General features: G+C 29.2%; 1 protein-coding gene across 1 annotated transcript; it reads right to left on the bottom strand.

Annotated features, from left to right (window-relative positions):
• Window positions 1–159: 159 nt before the first annotated feature.
• On the bottom strand, window positions 160–15512 carry LOC100864093 (uncharacterized). Its single transcript, XM_031919401.2, has 16 exons — window positions 15096–15512; window positions 14144–14328; window positions 13773–13969; window positions 6918–13702; window positions 6616–6830; window positions 6241–6544; window positions 5935–6113; window positions 5676–5865; window positions 5370–5602; window positions 4907–5303; window positions 4691–4799; window positions 4291–4624; window positions 4166–4210; window positions 3917–4033; window positions 3655–3757; window positions 160–3582 (listed from the first exon to the last, which is right to left on the bottom strand). Exons 1-16 carry the CDS (start codon window positions 15238–15240, stop codon window positions 1520–1522), a joined length of 11601 nt encoding a protein of 3866 aa, XP_031775261.2. The 5' UTR covers window positions 15241–15512; the 3' UTR covers window positions 160–1519.
• Between the last annotated feature and the right edge of the window lie 1575 nt (window positions 15513–17087).

The raw sequence follows: 17087 nt of genomic DNA, 5'->3' as shown, positions 1-17087 counted from the left end.
ATATATATATATATATATATATATATATATATATAAATATATATATATATATATATATATCATTTTCTTTTTTTAAACATTTGAAAAGTATTTTAGAAAGATATTTTCCAAAAAAAAAAAAAAAAAAGAATGGATATAGAAAAAATAAAAAACAAGAAAAACTTTTTAGTCTCTGTCAACATTGTTGCACATGTCTAAAAAAAATCATATACATTTACACACATATAGTTACATATAAACTATGTATTTGTAATTGCACGCCACGATAAAATAAAAAATTTTTTTCTTCATTTTTTGATTATCTACATACGTTTAATGTCTATTTCATTTAAATTTTTTCTCTCACTTTTTTAGAATTGAATTTAGCAGCCTCCTGTTCTCTAATATAACTATATCCAAATGTTTTATTCTTTTTAATATAATTATCAAGTAAAATTTGTAAAATACAATATATATACTACCTATTATAAATTTTTAATTTTTCTTTATAAATAATTATAGTAGTAGTCTTCACACCATTTGTTAATTTATTATAATCGGATGCCATTTCTTTCGTTTTAATTTAAATATTACATTTGTGCCCTTTGCACTAATTCATTTTATAGTGTTCTGCATGACTGTGTATATATAATACATGTAATATAATCTAAAGGACTTATTGTATTTACATATATACATGTAACAACGGCGCATAGTCCGAATTTGTTAATTTTTTCTGATTACTACTAAGATCGACTTTTTCAACAGCAAACGTTTATTTGGGAGAGGACATCTACACATCTACAATGGATTCGAAAGTAACTGTGCATTAATTTCATGTGTAAATAGTAATGAATGATTAGTTAAAATTCTGGTCAGATCTTTGTGTAATCCTTTCTCTAGCAATATGCAACGTAAGTTGCTACTAGTGACTGGTCGTTTGCTTTATATAAATCAAACTCGAACTAATTACAAAAAGCTTACAACTTTTAAGAAATAGGCTTCACTGTTAGTCATTAACATATTTTTTTTTTTATTTTCACTTGGCCAACCTCAGATTTGGTTTTGGCGCGGTTTTTCTTTTTTTCTATTTTAAGAGTATAAAGATTTTAAACAACTGTTTGCTTAAGAGGTCTAAGAGGAAGACAATTCTAACTCTACGTTTTTTTCTTATATTTTAAAACAGTACAATAGGCGTATAAAATAACGCTAGAACGTACATCGTATGTTATGGAAATACTCTTTTTTCAATCATTATTTTAAACATTCCAATGCCCCGATATATATGTATGTATACATACATACATATATATATATATATATATATATATATATGTATATATATAATATATAAAGTAGATATAAATTTATATCTACTTTTTTTATTTACGTTACATTATATGTTATTAACTTTTTTAATGTTTCTCTTATACTTGTCCTCTCGAGCAAAAGTTGTGATTTTTACTTGTTTGATTGTTAAAATACTATTATTTAATGCATTCTACATAAAGATTCAGGGTTGGCCAAGATCTCACTCATGCTACGAATCAAGATCATCTTCTCTCTGGCTACTGAAGTATGATACTAAACCACTAAATTCTCCAGAACCTTCTTCATCATATTGTTTATTGCCAGCATCAGCATTTGAATGTGCTTGCTGTTGAGATGGAGGTTGAGGAGGAGGTGGAGCTTGAATAGGTGGTTGATTATCCGCAGGGGATGAAAAATGATCCGCGGGATATGGAGATCCTTGATATGCGGCTGCATCATCTGCTGTAGACAATGGTGGTGGAGGTGGATAGGCACCATAATGATAATTTGGTGGAGGTGGAGGATGATACGGAGAAAAATTACCAGGTGGTCGATTAGGAGGTGGTGATGGTTGTTGCATATTATGATTAACTGGTGAAGCATTCGTAAAAGGTGGCATTTGATGTCTAGGACCCATTGGATTGTCTGTAAACCTGGACATAGGAGGTGCTCCTCTGACATAAGGAGGAGGTGGAGGAGGTGTAGGACCACCTTTTGTTAGAGGACTTCCAGCAGCTGGTGGAATCATCGCAGGTCCAGGACCAAGTGGAGAACTACGATCTCGATTGCTAATTGATATTGGTCCACCACCTGATGGAGAAGGATCCATTGGATGATGGGGCGTATGATATATTTGTGGACCAGGTACTCTCATTCTCATTGGTGGAGTTCCTGATCTTACAGCTGCAAAATGAGGTGGTATGGAAGATTGTCCTGCTTGTCTGTACGGAGAAGGAATTCTTCCACGTGGTTGCATTTCATAACCTGTCCTAGGTCCGCCCATCATTTGACTTGCAGCGTTTGGTCCTCCAAAATATTTGTGTCCCATTGCTGCAGCTGCAGCGGAAAAGGATTGTGGGCTACTCGATACGGGTTGAGACTGAAGCATCCTGGTAATAACGGAAGACTGTTGATTAGGTGGTAATGATGGATAAACAGACTGTGAAGTTGGTGTTTGTGACGAAGGTGGTCCTTGTGTTGTAACAACGCCAGCAGGTGGTGTGGACGGAGCCGAACCAGAAGTGCTACTACCTGGTGTAGGAAGTACATTCGGAATTTCATTGGGTTTTATCTCCGAATTCGAATCAGTTCCCATTCCTATTAAACCAGCTTCAGCCGCAGCTTTTGCTGCTGCTTCCGCAGCTCTAGCTGCTTCCAATGCAAGAGTCTTTTTACCTTTTCCACGCCCTCTTCTTTTAGGTTTTATAGGCGATCCATCAGGATTAAAAAGTTGTCCATCTGGTCCTGTCATCATAGGAATGTGTCCTTCACCTGTTCTTTCTGCATCAGGCGTCATAACAGCTGATATATTAGGATTAATATTAGATGGTATAGTAGTTATCAAATTTTGCGGCATAGCAGCAGTCAAACTAGTATTCAAATTTGGAGCCCCATCCCTACGCATTTGTTCTGCAAGAATTTCGGCTTTACTACGACGACCTCTTTTTTTCTTCTTTGGTATTTCTCCATCAATTCCTTCTGGGGCATTAGGATCTCGTTGTCTTTCAGCTGCCAATATTTCCAACGCTTTTAATCGTGCCTTTTCCAATTTTTTTGCTTCTCGCTCTTCTTTTTTCTTCTTTTTTGCTATTTCAATAGCTGCAAGTTCCAACTGTCGCCTGCCATATTCTTCATCTTCCATCATCATTTGTTCTAATTGTTCGTCATCTAACTCAGTAAGTTCACTAGCTCCAAGTCCTGTCAAAGAACCTTCTGGAACATCTCCAGTAAAAGAACCTGCCACTGACATAGCTGTGCTAGTTAAACCTACATTTTCTGAAAGATTCTCATCAATTTTCGTATCTATTTCTCCTATAGGATTATCCATCACATTTGCTATAATATCTTTTTCTTGATCATCTCTTCTTTGAATTACAGAATTAAACAAAAAGTTTTGTTTACGAGATTTGTTTTTACTTCCAGGTTTTGGACCAGGTTTTTTTCTTTGTTTCGGAGTTCCATCGTTTAACATCTTTCGTTTACCACCGGGACTCTTGCTTTTTCTAGGTTTTCTATTTTTTGGCGATTTATTTTTAAATTTATGACCATCTTTTTTTGGATTATAAATATCACCTATAAGGTGATATTATATATTAATTCACGTGTATGCCTATACTTAAAATTAGTACATTCTTTTTTATTTACCTGAATCTGAATCTTTCTCAGCATCTTCGTTTAAATCTTCACCTTCATTCACAACAAATTCATCTTCGCTTTCACCCGTTTTTCTTAATGCTTTTTTTAACTCCTATAGTATAACAAAAAAATTTTTTTTCATTTTCATATCTTTATCTTATGCTATATTATAATATATTATAATATAATATAATATATTATATTATAATATAATATATTATATTATATTATATTATATTATATTATATTATATTATATTATAATATATTACCTCTTCACTATCTGATGCCATTTCTTCTTGATAATTAATTTTTTTACCACGAGTTCGCCTACTTAATATTTCTTCTTCTTCTGGTTTATTTTCATCTGGAAGATCACCGTATATAATCTAAAATGATTGATGATTAATGATTAGATTATAAATTATTGATTAGAATATAAAAAATATAAATAAAATATTTAAATAAGAATGCTATCTCTTAAAATAAACACCATAAAATTAGATAATAATAAAACGTACTTTTCTTCGAATTGTTGGTGTCTTCTTTGTTTTTAATGTGTTTTCCTACAATAAATTAAAAAAAAAAAACAAATATTAAAAAAGAGAGTACTTCAAATATTTCATATAAATATTATAGAACTTACTTTCTTTTTCTTTTGTTGTGTTATTTCTTCTAATGATAGAGTGGCAGGTATATCAGGCATTTCCGAATTTATTTCTTGTAATTTTATTTCATTTATAGGTTTGTCTTCATTATTTTCATTTGCATCATCAAGTTTAGCATCTAATATATGAGGCATTATGGATTCATTATTTTCTAATTGTGATTGTATTTCACTTGTTATTTCAATTTTTGGTTCCTCATTTGACTCATTTTCACTTTGATTATCAGATTCAATTATACGTTTTCTCTTTTTTTTCTTTTTACTTTTTGTTTTCGATAATGTCTTATATCTAGATGTTGATATGGTTTTACTTCTAAAATAAAATTTAAAAATAATGATCTAATCATAAATTAATTATATAGTAAATAAAATGTCCTACTTTTTTTTCCTTTGTCGCCACGAATTATCACTATCCTCATTATCTGAATCCCACGTTGATCGAGATTTTTTTCGTTTTGGTCTATCACTTTCTTCACTGTCATCATTTACTATAAAAAATTTTAAATATAAAATTTTAATAAAAAATAAATTTTTTTTTATGAATAAAACTTAAATAAAATGTTAGAATATTAGAAAAGTTATTTGTTATACTTACTAAAATCTTCATCATAGCGTGTAGTTCTAGCTCTAGTGCTTCTTCGTACTGATCGTGAATCTCCCTTTTTATTACGTCGTTTTACATCAGCGAAAGTACTTTCATCAGACGATGTTATGTGATCATCAAAATCTTCTTCCTCTTCAGAGCTTGTACCTTTGAAATCTTCATCACTTTCAGGATCATCTTCACTACTTATATCAAGGCTATTTAATTTGCGATGTTTTTTACGTGATAAGAATTTTTTTACTACCCCTTTATGTTCTTCTTCTTCATCCATGCCATCTTCACATTCAATTTTATATTCTTCATCACTTTCTTTTTCTGATTTTCTGTCAATATCATCTTTATTCTCTGGAGTTTCTTCAATGTTTAATACTTCATTCTTAAAATGAAGCTAAAAGCAAATTAATATTAAAAAACAAATTATAAACAACAAATCAATTAAAAATGTGTAAGAAACCTGAGCTTCTTCTTTTTCAGCATTCACTATGGTCGCAATATCTTTTCCTCTTCCTTGATTACCAGCTCCTTGAATAGCTTCTACCTCATCTTGAATTGCAGCATTGATCATAGCATCATAATCATTAAATTTATATTTGTTAGCACAACGTCTTTCGCGTAATTGATATACAGGTTCGCTTTCTTCACTACTTGATGTTTCTGTACTTGTAGAAGATGAAGCAGATGTAGATTCTATAAAAAAATATAAAAAATTCATTTAAAATAATAAAATAAATAATGTAAAAAAGAAAAATTAAAAAGTTACCGTTATCAGATTCTTGACTGGATGCTTTTGATCCTTTTTGATGACGTTGTGATTCATTTTTGTGAAGAACATTATCTAAACTTATACCAACAAATGCTAATCTCTTCTTTCTTAAAACTTCATTTTCGTGTCTCTTTGTCAATTGATCATACATTTTTAAGCTTTCTCTTAACTTAGTTACTAGCAAGTTCTAAAATTAAATATTAAATAATAGTTAAAATATCACAATAAAATATATGCATTAAAATTAAAAACTTACATGTTGACATGGAGGACAAAACCAATCACCTTCTGGTATTAACATAAGAGCAGGCCTAAGACAAGAACAATGCCAGCCTTTATCGCAAGAATCACATAAAAGTATCCATTCTGGATGATCTGCTTTACCACATTTTTGACAAGCATATTCATCATCTGCTTCTTCAACATCACTCTGAGCTATAATTAAATAATATATTATATTTTAATAAAGTAAAAAAATAAAAATAATGAAAATAAAAATTTTAATAAAGTAAAAATACTTATATTTTAATAAAGTTTATAATTGTAAATAATCGTATAATACCCTTTTGTGCAGTTCTTGCTCTTCTTAATGGCTCTGATTCTTGATCTTTTTCAAGATCACTTTCTGGTGAAAATTCATGATCACTTTTAAAAAGTAATGATCCTTCACTTTCTATTTCTTCATCTTCATCCTCTTCTTCATCATTTTCATTTTCTTCATCACTGCTAGAACCTGAAGAACTTTGCCATGGATTTGCTTCATTGAATTTAGCCAACATTTTTTTCTTTTTTCTCTTTCTACGTTTCTTTTTGGACTTTTTTTCTTTTTCCGTTTCTCTTATCACAATTTCTTCTTCACTTTCAAGCTGAAAAAGATACAATGGTTATCCTACATATATTAATATTAATAAAAAAATCATATAAAATAAAAGTGTACTTTTTGTTTTTTCCGTTTTTTCTTTTCCATACAATCTTTCTTTTCTTTTCTTTCGTTTGAAGTCTCCTCTTCAATTCTTCGTCTATCTGCTTCTTCTTTAATTTTTAATTGTGCTATTCTTCTAGACTGTCTTACAGGTGTTTCATCTTGAATTAATCCTGTCTGTGTTTCAGGAACAATATCTCTTCCTACTTCTAGACCCAAAACCATTTTCCCTGTAAGTAGTATTTTTATATATTATCTTATAATACAAGATGTAATACAAGAAAATATATATAAAAAAAAAATAAATAAAAACTTACTTTTCTTTCGTTTTTTTTGTGAAATTGGTGTCATACTTAAAGAATCATTATTACTTGGTGTTCCATCAAGATGAACTTCAGGTGATATTTCAGAAGATTGAATGCTTTGAAATTCAGAATGTTTTGGCCGATTTGAACGTCCACTTCCTCTATAGCCTCGTCTTCGTCTTCCTCTAGGACGTCCCCTTGTTTTTCTTCCAATTGCAATTGAATGGATAGTACTTTGGTCATCACTCATATCCTTAATTTCTTGATCCTCTGATTTTTCAGGACTACATTTCATAGCCTCATCTTCTGAACTTATCGTTACAATACGACTTTCCTCTACAGATTTTCGTAATTGTTTATCAGGCATACGTTTCGTACGCAATTTTATTCTTTTACCTCCTATAATTTCTTCATCATTTTGTTTCGTAATTATATCTTCAGAATTTGATTCATGGGAACTATTACGGCGTTTACGAGATATTATTGGTGTTTCGGTGGAATCTAGTTTCCATCCATCATAAACGAGTTCAGATACGGATTTAACTCGTAAACCTATTTTTGGTGTAGAGATGTCATTTTGTTCGTTATCATCTAATTTTTTAAATGTATCATCATCAGTACACGCTAAAGGATCCATTTCTTCGGGAATTGTATTAAACAAATTTTGGTTATCTACTTCCATAGAATCGTCAGATGTTAAAGCGACCGTTTTTACTTCAATACTTTGTATTTCTGAACTTTGTTTTTTTTCATTATTTTTACCATTATTTTTTTGCTCAATTTCATGTAATATGTTATCTGTTGTATTAGTTATTATGCTGTATTCATGTTTTGTTAAATGTTCTATAGTATTATCAGATGCTATATCTTCATTTATTTTAGTTTCATCAATTTCTACTTGTTTAAGATTACTTAAATTTTGATCCAATTGTATTTTAGAATTAGCTAAATCTTCTAACATTTGTTCATTAGATTCTACATATGGAGGTTTAAATTTTAATGGAGGAACATCTTGAGTATCGAAAACTTCATTTAATCTTTTACTACATTCTTTTTTAAAATTGTCTATAATAGTAGTTGATTCTGGTGTTGCTTCGTGTATATTAAAAAATGTTCCTTTATCATTTATTCTAGAAATAGTATTTTCAGGAAGGGATTCTATTGTTTTATTCATAACATGTGATTCATTATGCTTTTCATGATTATCTGATACATTTAAATTCTCTGATTTATCAGATATAAAATTTACAAATTGTAGATTATCCATAGATTTGAAATTTTCTGATACAGTTGAAATATTATTTTTATACACTTCAGATTTATTTATACCTGAGGATGTATTGTCAAATTTATTAAGTGGCAAAATATTTCGTATAGAATGAAGAGTTGTATTCTCAGATAAATCTTTATTCAAATCTTCTTCACCATGTAAATATGTATCATCAAATTTATTTTCCTTATTGCCAAATTCTGATAATTCTGTTAATTTACATGGTTCCATGATTGTAAATTCTTTTCTGACATGTTCTGATTCTTTATTTCTAATAAATTTGATATCACTGTCAAAATTTATTAATTTTTCTTCTATAGGTTCTATAGATTGTTCTTTTAAATTTTCACATGTTATGTCTTTTTTAATATCATTGTATTCATTATCTTTGTCTGCTTGTTTATGTGTTTTAATTATATTTATAGAATTTATTGTTTGACTATCATTCTTTTCTTCAGAAATTGAATTCATGATTTCATTTGAAATTTTAATTGAATCATTAGTTTCTGTTTTATTTATTTCGTCTATTAAATTATTTGTTTTAATTAATGTTGAATTTATATTTTCTTTATTTAATGAATCAGTTTCATGAAGAATTGGTAATATTTCTGTTTTTGTTAATTCTATAGTATGATCTTTTTCAGAATTGTTAATATTTGTTTTCTCATTTGAATTTTCATTCAAATTATATTGATTAACAACACAATTATAATCTTCTTCAATTATTTCTTTGCTAATTATTTTCTCCTGTTTATATTCAGTTTCGTTTGTCATTGTCTCGGTATTATTTTCTGACATTGATTCTCTTTCTTTGTTATCAATGATTATATCATTTTTTAATTCTCTAGATGATATATCATCCTTCATAATTAATTTTTCAGTTTTTTGTTCATTAATAATCATTGATTCAACTCCTAAATTTGTAAATAAATTATTCTTATTTTCAGTTGATTCTATTTGAGAAGTTTCAGGAGTGTAATCAATACAATCATTAGAATCACTGCTCTCATAATTTGCCACTAAAGAATGTTTAATTTCGTTTGATTCCTGTAGATCTGCAATTAATTGATTTAATTTTGGTTCTTCTATCTTTGAATTTTCACTAATATATTCTTGCTGAATTTCATTTTCATTTTCTATAATGTTACATGTAGATTTTTCCTCTTTATTTTTTATATTATTCTCTTCTATATGTTTTGTATTATATTCACATTGAATCATACTATTTTTTTCAATCTGTTCAATCTTTTTTTCAACTTCTGAAATTGTAGGTGCATCAGATAACAGTATAGTATCCGATTTTTGTTGAATGTCCACATAATTGATACTTTTTAACTTTTCATTATCAGTAACAACATCAAATTTATTTATTTCATCAGAAGATGAACATAATTCCAATGAAAGACCACATGTACTTTCATCATGCGATGAATTTTCATTAAAATATGTTTTTTCCTCATTAAATTTAGAAAGTTTATCAGATTTTGATAATTTATTATCAATGATCATATCTTTATTTAAATCTTGATCAATACAGGAACTTTGATCTTCTAATGTTGCAGTTTGAACTATATTAGATAAATTGATTTCAACTGCATCAGAATTGTTGGATGGTTTAAAATTATTTGTGTCAGGTACTGTCTCTGGTAATACATTGTAAATAGGACATTCATTTTTGAAGGACGATTTCTCAGAATTTGAATGCACTTTAACACTTTCATGAATGGAAGTATTTTGAATGCAAGTATCATCTGAGCTACTTATTGTAGGAACTAGTGCATCTTTATTACATTGTTTAATTGATTCTGAACTAGTAACAGTAGAACTGTCTGTAAAATCTAATTCAATATTAATATCAGGCACAGAATTTTTTGTAAATGAATCAACCAAAATTTCATTTTGTTGTGAAATTTCCACTTTTTTATTAATTTTACTGTAATTATGTGCTAAATGTAAATCAGAATCAATTAAATTTTCTAAATTTTCGTTATTAGGATTTACTAATTGCTTTTCTTGATTATAAAATTTTTGAATATTATCATTTTTGTCATTTTGTTTATAACTTTCAACAGATAAATTAAATTCTTTCTCAGAAATGTGTTCAATCTTTTTTTCTGTTGAATTATCTACATTCTGACAGGTAAATAATTCTTCCTTATTTGTACTATCTGATTCTGAATTTTGAGCAAAAGATGATGAACATGAATTATTATTAACAGCTGTGGAATCTGTTTCTAATTCAGTTTTCTTAATTATCAATGCATTAGATTTATAATCAGCTTCATCTTTAGAAGAAAAATTTAATGTTTCTATATTTTTAGCAAAGTTTTGTAGATCTGATATTTTATTTTGACTTTCTAATTGTTCTTCTAATGTATTACTTTTTGCTTTTGATATCTCAAAATGTACAGATTCAGTATCTGAGTTAAATTGCATTATAGATTGTGTTACAATTGCATTGTCAGATTTTAAATCTTTACTTTCTTTTTTTATATCATTCGTACTATGAGGTTGTGAAGTTACATCTAATATTTCTATTTCTTCAGATTTTGTATATTCATTTTTTGTATTTTCACTACTAGAAATAGAATCTATAACAGATTTAAAATGTTCTTCTTTTGATTCAGATTTAGATAAATCTATTTCTGTTTTCTGTATTGAACAATGTTGTTCTTGTGTAGAATATTTTGAAGAAATTGTTTGTTTCCATGTATTAGTTGGTCCTTCAATTTTTTCTATTTTATTCTTATTATCATTCTCACAAACTAAATTATTACTTGTAGATGAATTTACTTTTAATGAATTATTCATTTGAGTTATGATAAAATCATCTGATTTGTAAGTAATTATATCTTCTGTTGGCTTGGAAGAAGAAACACATTCATATTGTAATGTATCTGATTTAGATTCTATCGTTGTTGAAACTGTATGATCAGAAGATGATTCAAATGTTTCTACCCTAGAAGTGTATGAAATACAATTAGGTCCAAAAAAAAATCTTGGTGGAGATGCAGCCACTGATTTACATTCATTATTTACTCTTTCTGTTTCATGTGAAGCTATACTATCAGAATCACAAACATTTCCAATAATATCTTTATTATTTATTGATTGTTGTGTTGTGGGTATAATTTCTGTGTAAAATTCAGTTTCTGATGTATCCGCTTGACATAAAGATATAGACGAGTCACATTGCATAGTATCTTGTGAAATAGTTCTGTGCTTTTGGGAATTTTCGTCTGTACTTTCTTGCAAATTTTCTATTTCTGTATTTCTTTTTTGTATATTTAAATTTTCAGTATTTATAGAATTTTCGTCTAGTTTAATATCTTGATTTTTACTAGACGAATCTTCGCGCTCAGTTTCATTTCTCTTTTGTGATATGTCTTCTTCATTTGATATGATACTACTGTCACATTCTGGTTTTTCTTCTGGTTTTCCAACATCCCATCTTGATAATCTTTTCACAGAACTATTAGAATTTTTTGGTATTATTTGAATGCCCAATGATGGTTTGAACTTTGATTTTTCTTGTGTTGAGCCTACAGTTTGACAATTACTTCTTATACTAACACTTGATTGAGGATAATTTCTGTTTAATTTTATCGCATTTTTACTTGTTACTAGTGATCCAACAGATACTTCATTTATAAGGCTATCTTCGTTTAAATTTTTATTTGATGATGGAGAAGAAGTAGCAGAGTCAGCTTCATTTTTTGATTCGTTGCTTTCTTTATTGTCAGTTGTTTCTTCACCAGGATTACCTGTCTGACATTCTTCACCAGATCCTTCTCCATAAAAAAAAATTATAGGTTCTTCTACAGCTTCTCCAAGACCAGGATTGACTGCATCACAATCACTACCAGATCCTTCACCTTGAATCATTATCATTGGTTCCTCAATAGCTTCACCAACTTCGTCTCTCCAATTATTACTTATTATTGGCCTTTTATCCATTGATCCTCTAATCGGTATTACATCTGCTCTTATTCTTTTTAACATATCTTGTTGTATATCATCTCCTTCTAACGAACGTTTTATCGGTGTTGGATTCATTCTTAAAGCTGTAATTTTACTTGGATCTGGAAGTATTGTATAATTTGGTAATCTATGATCTTCCTTAGTAGACATTCTTGTAGCATTATGATATGGAGCAGAAGACATTTCGTAATTAGGAAATGACATTTGTCTTTTACTTAAATCTGCTACCATTACATGATTACGCATCATCACAGTTCGAGCATCATATGGTAAATTTGTAACTTCCGGTTTATTTAATTTTTTCGTACTAAGGTCCATTTCTCTATGTTGAAAATCTTGAGTTCTATATCCAGAAGAAGATAATTCAATAGTTTTATTAAATTTTCGACTAGATAAATCGATTCCAGAAAAGTCCATTGGTCTGTTTTGTTCATTTGTGCTTTCCCATCCTCTAGGTGATGTAGACAAATCCATACCTCTATGTTCTCTAAGTGGAGTAATTTTTTCTATTTGACTTCTTGCATAAAAATCTTGTGATATTCTATCATCATCTCCATTTATTATATTTCCCACAATACTTCCTGATCTCGCTAGATTTTCTGCGATTTTTTCTAATGATTTTGCTCCACTTGGTTTTTCAAGTTTCTCAGATTGTATTCTCACAAGATTTGCAGCCAATTGATCTATTGGTTTCACAGATAATTTGCTATGAGCTGTTGGCATATCTGCAGGCGTAAAAGGAAAATTATTTTTATTAGACAATTTATCTAATGGTTTTATGATTTGATCTGTTGAATCTTCATATTTCTTTACTATATTCAATGTAGATACAACTGGCGTTATTCCACTAACAGCTTTTTCTTCATGTATTTGTTTTATTTCAGAAACATTTATTAACTTAAGGGGAGATGTAATAACAGGTGTTTCAATTGATTTAAAAGACACTGATTCATCAGAATTAATTTTTGAATTATTACCTGTTGTAGGCTCTTCAGATTTATATGTTTCTGCAGATTTATCATTAGATATAACAGGAGTAATAATTGGTTTTTGAATGTTTAATTCTTTTTCATGAGGTGAAACTATTTCTTTTTCTGATAATGTATCAATCTTACCATTTAAAATTTTAAGAGAACATACTGATACTGAAGATGGTGTCTCAATAAGATTTGATTCTATTACTTCATTTTGTATTGTCTGCTGAGAATCATCTTCCTCTGTATTTTGTTTAGAACTTTCATCATTTGTCATTTCATCTTCACCTTCTATATCTTCCTCAACATTATCACCTTCATTAATGTTATCTTGTTCTCGTTCATCTTCAAAATCTTCACTTTTATCTAAGTCTTTTTCATCAGATCCCTCAATATGAATACCATTTTCTTGAACACCTTCATCCTCCAAACTTGGTGATGTAGATATTTGTCCCGTATCAATAATAGGTTTCTCAGAAATTTCTAAACTATTACTGTCCTCATTAATTGGAATAGCTTCAATTTCTCCATTTGATAAAGTATTTATAAGATTAACTACACCTTCTCGATCCCTAATAATAATATATAATATATTTAAAATCAATCAGAATAAGGAATTTCATATTTATATTAAAGACTTACTTAGCTACAAGTTCCCAATTTTCTTCATCTAAATCTTCTCTATAAACTCTAATATTGCATTCCTCATCAAGCTGACACCAATAAGCTAAACCAGATTTATCTCTTCCTAAGGGTTCCACACGTAATTCCTTAGCTGCTAATTTATTTACTTCATTTTTAAACTTTTGATTTAAATCAAATTGTGTCTCTAAAAGAACCTGAAATGAGAAAATATATTATAAAATAAATTGATTATGTATAATTATATATATATAATATTCAAAATGTGAATATATAGAATAATATAGAATATATAAGTATTTTTTTTTAAATATTTATCTATAAAGAAAAATAATATTTTATAATATGTAATAATATAATTATGCTTATACTTTAAGTAGTCGCAGCTTGACAGCAATACGGGCTTTCTTATAACCAAACCGTTCAAGTTCCCATCCATCTTGATTAGAATATGTATGACAAAATTTAACCAATGCACGTTCCCATTTTTCTGGTGATACTGTTTTACGTGTTTTTCGTAGTAATTTGATGTGAAGATCTATTAACTGTTGTGGTACTAAAAAAAGGAAATAATTGTAAGTATTGATAAAAGCACATATAAAAAAAACTAAATATCTATATTTAAATAAATTTAAAAACTTTTTTTTTAATAAAAATATATTATGATTTATATAATTATATAATTTTATTTAATAATTTAAAATTTTAATTTGTAAATATGTAATAAATAAAAACTTGATAATAATTTTTAAATTACTTTTATATATAAAATATCATAAAATATTAAGTTATTAAAACATATTTCTGAATCATTAATTTGACGCGCGATTCATAACTCGTAATCACGTGTAACCGACGCGACGTTGACAACAAGGGAGGTGGCAGCACATGAGAAAATAACAACAGTGAATAGTAAATTGAAATAAGCTGTCAATAATCAAGTATTATTTTAATGAAATAATGAATTCCATATAAATGATTGTTAATCATTATTAATTACTTATAGCTTTTGTTATTATTAACTGTTGCTATATAAAGCAAAACAAATAAAAGACAAAGATCTGTAAAAATAATGTGTTGAATTCCAATGAAAAAAGGGGATGAAAACAATTATAAATTTGTTATTATGTTTATTTAAATAAGTTATTATTTTAAAATAATTTAGAAATTAATAAAAACATTAAATAACAAAATTTACAAACAAAAATATATAAAAATATAAAAAATAACTAATAGCACACGCGAGATTTTTGGTCTCGCGGGGGCGGGTCAATCATTCTCTCTCTTTTCTACACATGCACATATACATGTAGCTTTACTTACCTTCCTGTGTGTTTTCGAGCATTTCTTGAAGGTGTGCGATATCAGGATAAACAATGCCACAGGACTTGCCGAAGCACTCGAGAAATGAACAAATCACCGCGAAATTTGGGTCACTCGCGCAAGAGGCTTCGTTATCGGACGCCATTTTTCCGCCGCTTCTCTCTGGGCCCGTCGCCGCTAGGCGATATACTACGCTAGGCGACCTAACAACTCGTATTGCATTCTCGTACAATTATTTTCAATTGCCACCGCTGTGTCACAATTCGTTTATAAAAAAGCTTAATGTAGTTAAAAATGATAAAAAAATTAATGTTTAAAACATTCGACGCTGCTTCCCGCTTCGATATTTTTGTTACCTTGATGTTCTACCTGCTACTCACACCCGCATCAAAACCACAACGAACACACGCGTCCAAGAGACAAGTGAGAAAGATAGACAGAGAAAAGCAAGCAAGAGAAAAAAACACTACTATGTTGTTGTTTTAAACTCCCACTTTGTTTTCGTATTGTTTAGACATTGAAGAAAATGGATACTTTCTGACGCCTCCTCTCCTTCGTTCACTTTACACTTTTCCACATATCACGATGCTTACCACAAACACACCGATACATAGGCAAAGATCGTTGCGCCTCTCGAGAATATATGAGATGTAGTATGTGCACGCGCGCGCGCGCGCGCGCACCTTCGGGCGCAATAATAACGATGCACGTAATCGTGGGATATCGCCTTTCCCGAACACGTTATTCGTACCTCGCTGCTCTATTAGCGAGAATCGTTACTGTCAAATCACAGAATATGGCGGTAACGCAGAAATAATAACCACCACAATGACAACGAAAACAGTCTCCTTCTTTACAGCGCGGCGCACTGGACATCGCCTTTGGGTCTGGGCTACGAAACATTTGGAGGGTTCTCAACCTGTCGTGTAATATAGCACTTGAGATTTGTAAGCTTTAGGCCGTTTTTACGAAACTATCTTTTAATCGAACTATTTTATATTTCATTTTTATCATATTTTTTCTATCATATCATATTGAATTATATTTCTATTAATATAAGTCATCAATTTATACATCAAATTTGTCTGATGTATCTTTGAAATTCAATTACATCGAAAGAGCGCGAAAAGTTTACGGTAGAATGTCAAACGCACACTTCAAGGTTTTTTCGAACGACGCTGTCGCTCAATGACGTAGTTCTGCGTAGTTTCGTATAATTTCGAATAGCGGGAGTAACGATTCAATCGATCAGAATTAAACAAAGAAAACGAATATTGTTTTCTAATTTTGCTTTTTCTGTAGATATTTATTGATGTAATAAATTATTAAAACGAACGCGATTTAATAAATATGAAAGTATTCTATTTCTTTTAAATTCTCGCACTGTTGTGTAGCCTTTATATGGCCTTCTATAGTACTACACATTAAACACAGTAAACACGCCGACGTTTCACAGCAGGCTGAGATTGTGCGACTGCTGCGATCGATCGCAAGAGCTAGAAACACGAACAATGTATATCTATATGCAGTGTAGAGAGACAAGATTCTTTGTTGATATCACATTATCTTAAAAATAAATGTTAGAATTTCCTAAGTTCTGTTTATGCTTTATAATAAAATAATATTTCGAATAATAGTTTCGTTTCTTTCACATGAGATGAAACGGAAATCCATCGAACAGATCGATAAGCAAAGTTTTTAAAATATGAAACTTAGCGATAGACAGTGCTGCCACAAGTGTTTTTAAATCGATAGCGCGGGAGACATTTTCACGAGATTATCGATTGCATACTTTTTTAAGAAATCATAATAAAATTTTTATTAATTTTTTAAACTTATTATATATACATATTCATATCTTAAATAATTTAATTGTTTTAAAATTGTATTTTTAAAATGTTTCTAACAAATTATTCATAAAAAATAATTTCATTTTTATTTAAGGAATAAAAATTTAATATATTTAAAAAATTATATGTAGCATAATTTCAA

The sequence above is a fragment of the Apis florea genome, unplaced genomic scaffold (genome assembly GCF_048593485.1).
Source record: "Apis florea isolate Af1SG1 unplaced genomic scaffold, ASM4859348v1 contig_32_pilon, whole genome shotgun sequence".
Classification (NCBI taxonomy): Eukaryota; Metazoa; Arthropoda; class Insecta; order Hymenoptera; family Apidae; genus Apis; species Apis florea.
The sequence above is the reverse complement of the archived record's forward strand: the minus strand, read 5'-3'. Positions and strand labels throughout refer to the sequence as shown.